General features: G+C 39.4%; 1 protein-coding gene across 1 annotated transcript; it reads right to left on the reverse strand.

The window, feature by feature from the left end:
- Window positions 1–1045: 1045 nt before the first annotated feature.
- On the reverse strand, window positions 1046–2140 carry LOC123892315 (trihelix transcription factor ASIL2-like). The gene has a single exon (XM_045942106.1). It carries the CDS (start codon window positions 2138–2140, stop codon window positions 1046–1048), a length of 1095 nt encoding a protein of 364 aa, XP_045798062.1.
- Between the last annotated feature and the right edge of the window lie 3595 nt (window positions 2141–5735).

Below are 5735 nucleotides of genomic sequence, written 5' to 3' on the forward strand. Positions count from 1 at the left end.
AAAAATGGCCCTATTTGATCACACACTCTAATAGACACTAGACAGTCAAACGGGCTTCAAAACAAAGTTCAGGCTGATGATGTCTAACAAACATAACAATGGAAAGCTACGATAAGTGGCTTGTGAAAATCACAAAAAAATGTGCATTGTGAAGCAATTTTAGTCTTGCAAAAGCTAAGACAAAACATAAGCTTAATGTGGAACAATTAACTCAAGAAAAAGCTAAACAAAATATAAGTTTAATGTTGAGCAAAGCACATCGTTACACAATTCTTTTTTCTCGGCAGATGTTTGAAATATGAGGCAACATGTGAATCAATGACAGACAAGAAATCTTATTCAATACACGAAATTCTAACATAAATATCCAAGTTTTCAATTGATGGAACATAACATGTTCTGTTTTCATCGAAAACAAATGGCATCATCTTTGAATCCTTTCCTATAATAAAGAACAAATTTCAATTTCCGATCAGAGATTCAGATCTTTAATTTCAATTTCTATTCTTACTACTAGTATTTTCAAACACCGACATTGTAAACTCCTAAACTTAAACAACAGTTTCTACAAGACGAGCAGATTCCCTTTAACTACATGCATATGACAATGGTCAGCATCGAAACATAAACAACAAGAACATAGATCAAAACACAACAGAACATAAACATAACATAAAGTTCATAATATCATCAAGAGATTCCATACATGATTAATATGAAACTATGTTCCTCGAGTCAAATCATCATATTATAATTTAAATACAAGGCAGCAACATGATTTACCACTAGAAAGAAAGAAAAAACCAAACACTAAAACGCTACTAAATTCACCGGACAATACATCATAATCTAAAACTAATCATGTTCCAAAATTTACCAGAAACAAAATAAAAAAAAAGAGCGATCACAGATGAATATAGCAACATCATTATATAAACCTAGCTAAAACAAGCATGATTTTATCTCATGGTCATGGGGTGAAATGCAAACACATAATCGAAAAAGTACCAATCTTTATTATCATAACTATCAATTATAGATTTATCTACGATTCTGAGGGTGAAGCTATGTTGTTATTGGTGTTGCTATTGTTATTGTTGTTACTATTACCCTTATGCAGTTTCCTCTTCTTGTTCTTCTCCGAAACTGCTTTCGCAAAAGCTTCAACAATCTTCTGCTGAGACTCAAGAATCATTTCAGTACGCTTCATCTCCATCTCCATACGCATGGTTTCAATCTCTCTAGCCATCTCCATTTTCATTTGCTCCATTCTCACAAACCCATCTCTCAAAACCTTAATAGCATTCACCATTTCACCAATTGGATCTTTTTCTCTCTCTACCTCTCTCTCCCTCTCTCTCTTCCCCAATCCAACTCTCTCTTTATTAAGCCTCATTCCACCGCCATTGATCCGAGAACCAGATTCCGAACCCGATCGGTTATCAATCATTTTCTGAAGATGGTTACCGATGAAAGTTTGCGCCACGCTAACGCCACTCGGAATCCTGATACGAAAACCACCACCGGGAGGACCACCACCACCACCAGAAACTCCATTCCGGTAGAGTTTATTGATACTCCTGCTATTTCCAGATCCACCACCAGCAGCACTTCTAAGTTCCTCGTAAAGATCATCATCGTCAAGATCATCGTTATCAATTAGGGTTTCACGGTGATTAAGATGATTAGGGTTTTCAATTTTCATCGGCGGAGGAGAAGGACCTTTTTCCATAGAATCCATAGATTTAAAATGAACCCAAGAAGAAGAAGAACGAGATCTGGGAACAGGAAGAGATCTAAGCCGTTGGATCTCAGATCGGTAACGTTTACGTAATTTTTCCATTTTATGACGGCACTGAACGGCGGTTTTGTGTGTCGGTGAAGCGTTAGGGCACTTAGCGGTAACGGCGTCAGCAACTTCTTGCCAATGAATTGCTTTGAGATTCGTACGGCCAAGAGAATACCATTTGTCACGATATGAATCGATTAAGGCAGATGTTTCTTCTGGTGTCCAGCAAGGAGGAGGAAGACGGCGGGAAGAGGTTGTTGTTGTTGGTGGTGGTGGTGGTGGTGGAGCAGGTAAGGAGAGAGGGAGAGGAACGGCGGATGGTGGATTGGAGTCAGTTGGTGAAGAAGCCATGGCGTAGGATAGAGAGAGGGGGGGGGGGGGGGGGGGGGGCGGGGGTAAGAGAGAAAGTTATGAATAATAATAATAATATTTAGGTTGTTGAGGAGGGTGGTGTAAGGTGGTGGAGGAAAAGAGATAGAGAGAGAAAGAAAAGTAGTAGTTGTTATAATGTGACATGGTGAGGAGATGGGTTAAAGAGGGTGGTGCGGCAGGATTAGGTGACGTGGGTGGATGAGGAGACGACCACCGCTTAGGTGAGAAGGAAGTAAAGGCTAATGTGCGCCGTAGGGTGGAGAGGTCCACACCTCTCTGACTATGATGCCCATCAACAATCTTATTTTTCTTTGTTATTATCATCGTCATCATCAAAATTAGCTGTTTGTGTGTGTGGGACTTTTGGTTTTGGTTAGGCTAAGAGGAAAAAAGTTACTCGACCGCTAAGTGGGGTGACATAACATTTGTTTCAATTTTTTGGTTTTGGTTGTCATATGATCCGTGACTGGGTGAAATTTGGTTGGGTTTGGTTTGGGTTAGTGAATTTTAGGAATATTTTTTAATGATTTCATTTTGGCCGATGGTGTGGTGGCAAGGCAACAGGTGTTTGGTTTGTTTCACTGATGAATAATAAATAAAATAAAAATGGGTGTGGTGTAAGTGTAAACTATTTTTCATTTCATTCAAATTAAAAATAAACATATAATCACATATTTAAAATAGCTAAACACCGAAAAAGATAAATCTAAACAATTTTGCCGCACCTAAGTTAATAACATATAACGGTATCATGAAAGTGCCTATAAATATCATAAAATAAAAGTAATAGGAATATCCATACTACCGGATTTGCAACGCTGACGTCCAAATCTTCATCAAACATGTAATGAGTTGAGGTAAATATGTCAATTTGAATCAACAAAATACCATACTGAAATGAAAAACCAATGAACGACGCATAAGACGACGACAAACTTAAAAAAACAAAAAAAAAGCAAATCTATTTGGATAACCACTTATTTAAATAAAAGGGAGACAGAAACGATGTTGAGGGGTGATTAAGGCCAAAATTGGCCAAAAACCACCCCAAAAAATAAAAGAATGAAAAGAGAGAAAGATTAGTGTGGTGTTACTGCTATTCATTCATATATATCTGAATAAATAAGCTATGTTGTTAATTCTATTTTTGGTTAAGTAGTTTACTGGATTGAAATTTCACATGGATAAGTGTGATGACCGGATTCGAACTCTGATCCGTTGCATATATAATACAATCTCCCGCTAATTGAACTAAGTTCTAGTGACGTTAACATTTTTTTTTAAAAAGAGATTATATAATATAAAATAAATGGTTTTGTTTTTTACACATAAAATAAATAAATGGTTACATGACTTGATATTGTTCACTAAATATTATTTTTTTTGTACGTGTTAATTTATTAAAATTAAACTCACATATAATTGTGAGATCCCGGGTTTGAACCTGGGTCACAACGTTCGGTCTAACAATTTCAGCATTTTTACCAGTTGAGTTGGGACTTATGGGACTGTTCACTAAATACTTATATGTGGTTGAACGTCTTTCATTTTTTGATTAATAATGAAGTAGTGAAAATTCTACCAAAAAAAAATGAAGTAGTGAAAATAATTATTAAGATATACTAGAACAAATATAAAATAGATCGGGATTCGAATCTTAGACACTCCACTTATTTATTTAAAGGTGAAATTTTTAGTCACTAGCCTAAAAAAAATTTCCCTTTGTTAAATTGGCAATTAAGGATTTTAGGTGGTTCACGTCATCACATTTTCGTGATTGAGTACTAAACTCATGTGTCGTCACAATCCAACAACCAATCTGAATTACATACTCCTTTGTATATTTTTATTTTGTGGTAGAAAAAGTGAAAAATACTACTCTAGTCACATGTAACTAGAAGATTTCAATCCTTTGCTTGGGAATTATATTCCATAATATGGACTCACAGATTGGACAGTGGCATGATAGCAAGCGAGGAATGGTATGGTCAAACGAAAAGCATATCATCCTAGATAAGCAGCATTTTTGAAGTGGAAGCGAGCGAGGATTGCGTGCAAAACCTCATACCACTCGTGTGCTTTTGTGCCTCCCCAGTGGCGACGAGTTCGAATAAAAGCATTCAACGTAGTAATACCGATATTTGTCGGTTGAGCTAAAATTTATAAACTATTCTTTTCTATATTTGGTTCTTGATCGTGTAGACCAGAATGATGCGACTTCGCCGGCGTTTGCGGTGGTTGAGAGCGTTTGAGACCCCTGTTGAAGCGGAGGGGGGTTGTGTACCTGCAGGCACTCCGACGCTCAAGTCAGTTTGTGTGTAAAGGTTTTCTTGGCTAAAATAATGCGTATCTTGCAAATGAAGTGGAGTCACATATATATAGCCCCCAGCGATGGGCCAAGACCCTTGATGGCATTAATGGCCATCAAGTGGCTGCCGGAAAACGGCTTGGAGGCCTTGATGTGCAGTAAATGCTCATCATTCCGGTTTACGGCCGTTACGATACGTAAGAGTATCAGACCGTTGGAGTCTTGCTCGGATCGTGTTTGTTCGACACCCTCTGATGCTCGAGCTCGATGCTCGGCCCAGAACAGGAGCCCCCCAAGTTGTTATGCTCGTGGGCGAGGATAATAACTTGAAGTCTTTTCAATTCATTTCGATTTGTCGAACATAACTGCTTCGAGTTGGATGGACGAATTTTCGCAGTTCCCTTTGGTCAAAGTCAAGCTTTGGAAAAGGGGGAAGCGTTTTTTCCAAGTGGTCAATCCTAGGTATCAGTAGCCGCCTCTTGCATTTATGGGGTGTCAGGCGTGATGACAGGCTTTTTGGGCGGCAAATTTCTTTATAAATACCTGCTGCTTTTTCTTTTGCCTCCCATATTTTGTGCTTTGAGTGTCAGCGATGGATAAGAAGGATTCCAAGAAGGTTGTTGCTGAGAGCTCCAATTCTCAAAGGGGAAAGAAGAGAGCGGAAGTTCCCAAGGCTGCGGTGGCTCGTTCTCAGAAGGGAAAGGAGGCTAAGGTGATCATCCTCTCCTCAGAAACTTCTGACACTTCAAGCTCCGATGAATCGGAGGATTTCATTGAGGAGTTCCTGAGGGCTCACAAGTTTCCCCACCTCTACCCTCCCTGCCCCTCTCTTGGTGAAGGAAGGTCTCGGGATGGGGTGGAGTCCAAGATTTGGCCATCGGAGGTGCTGGAGACCGATTCGGATTCCGCAATTGATTCGGATTCCGAGCACGAGGATTAGGTGCTCGGGTCCTTTGTAACTTTTCTTTCCCTTGTATTGGCTTCCTATTAATAAAGATCGTTTTTACTTTAAATATTTCGAGCACATTTTATTTGCATTCGTGCTTTATGTATGCTCTCAATTTAATAATGTCGTGTAGGTACAATGACCAGTGGCTCCGCTGCTCTCCGCAAGGCTCGCGCTGCTAAGAACAAGAGGGAGGCGAGCAGTGCTGCTACAACTTCTTCTGCCCCTCAGTCCCCCACAGCCTCTAATATGGACCGCTCGAAAAGGATACGGATGGAGGAGGAAACCTCTTCCCGACAGGAGCGTGAGGTAGTGGATCT

The sequence above is a fragment of the Trifolium pratense genome, linkage group LG6 (genome assembly GCF_020283565.1).
Source record: "Trifolium pratense cultivar HEN17-A07 linkage group LG6, ARS_RC_1.1, whole genome shotgun sequence".
Classification (NCBI taxonomy): Eukaryota; Viridiplantae; Streptophyta; class Magnoliopsida; order Fabales; family Fabaceae; genus Trifolium; species Trifolium pratense.

Excerpts from the sequence above, each read along its gene's own strand:
- LOC123892315 (XM_045942106.1), bottom strand. The coding sequence starts at position 2,140 with ATGGCTTCTTCACCAACTGACTCCAATCCACCATCCGCCGTTCCTCTC.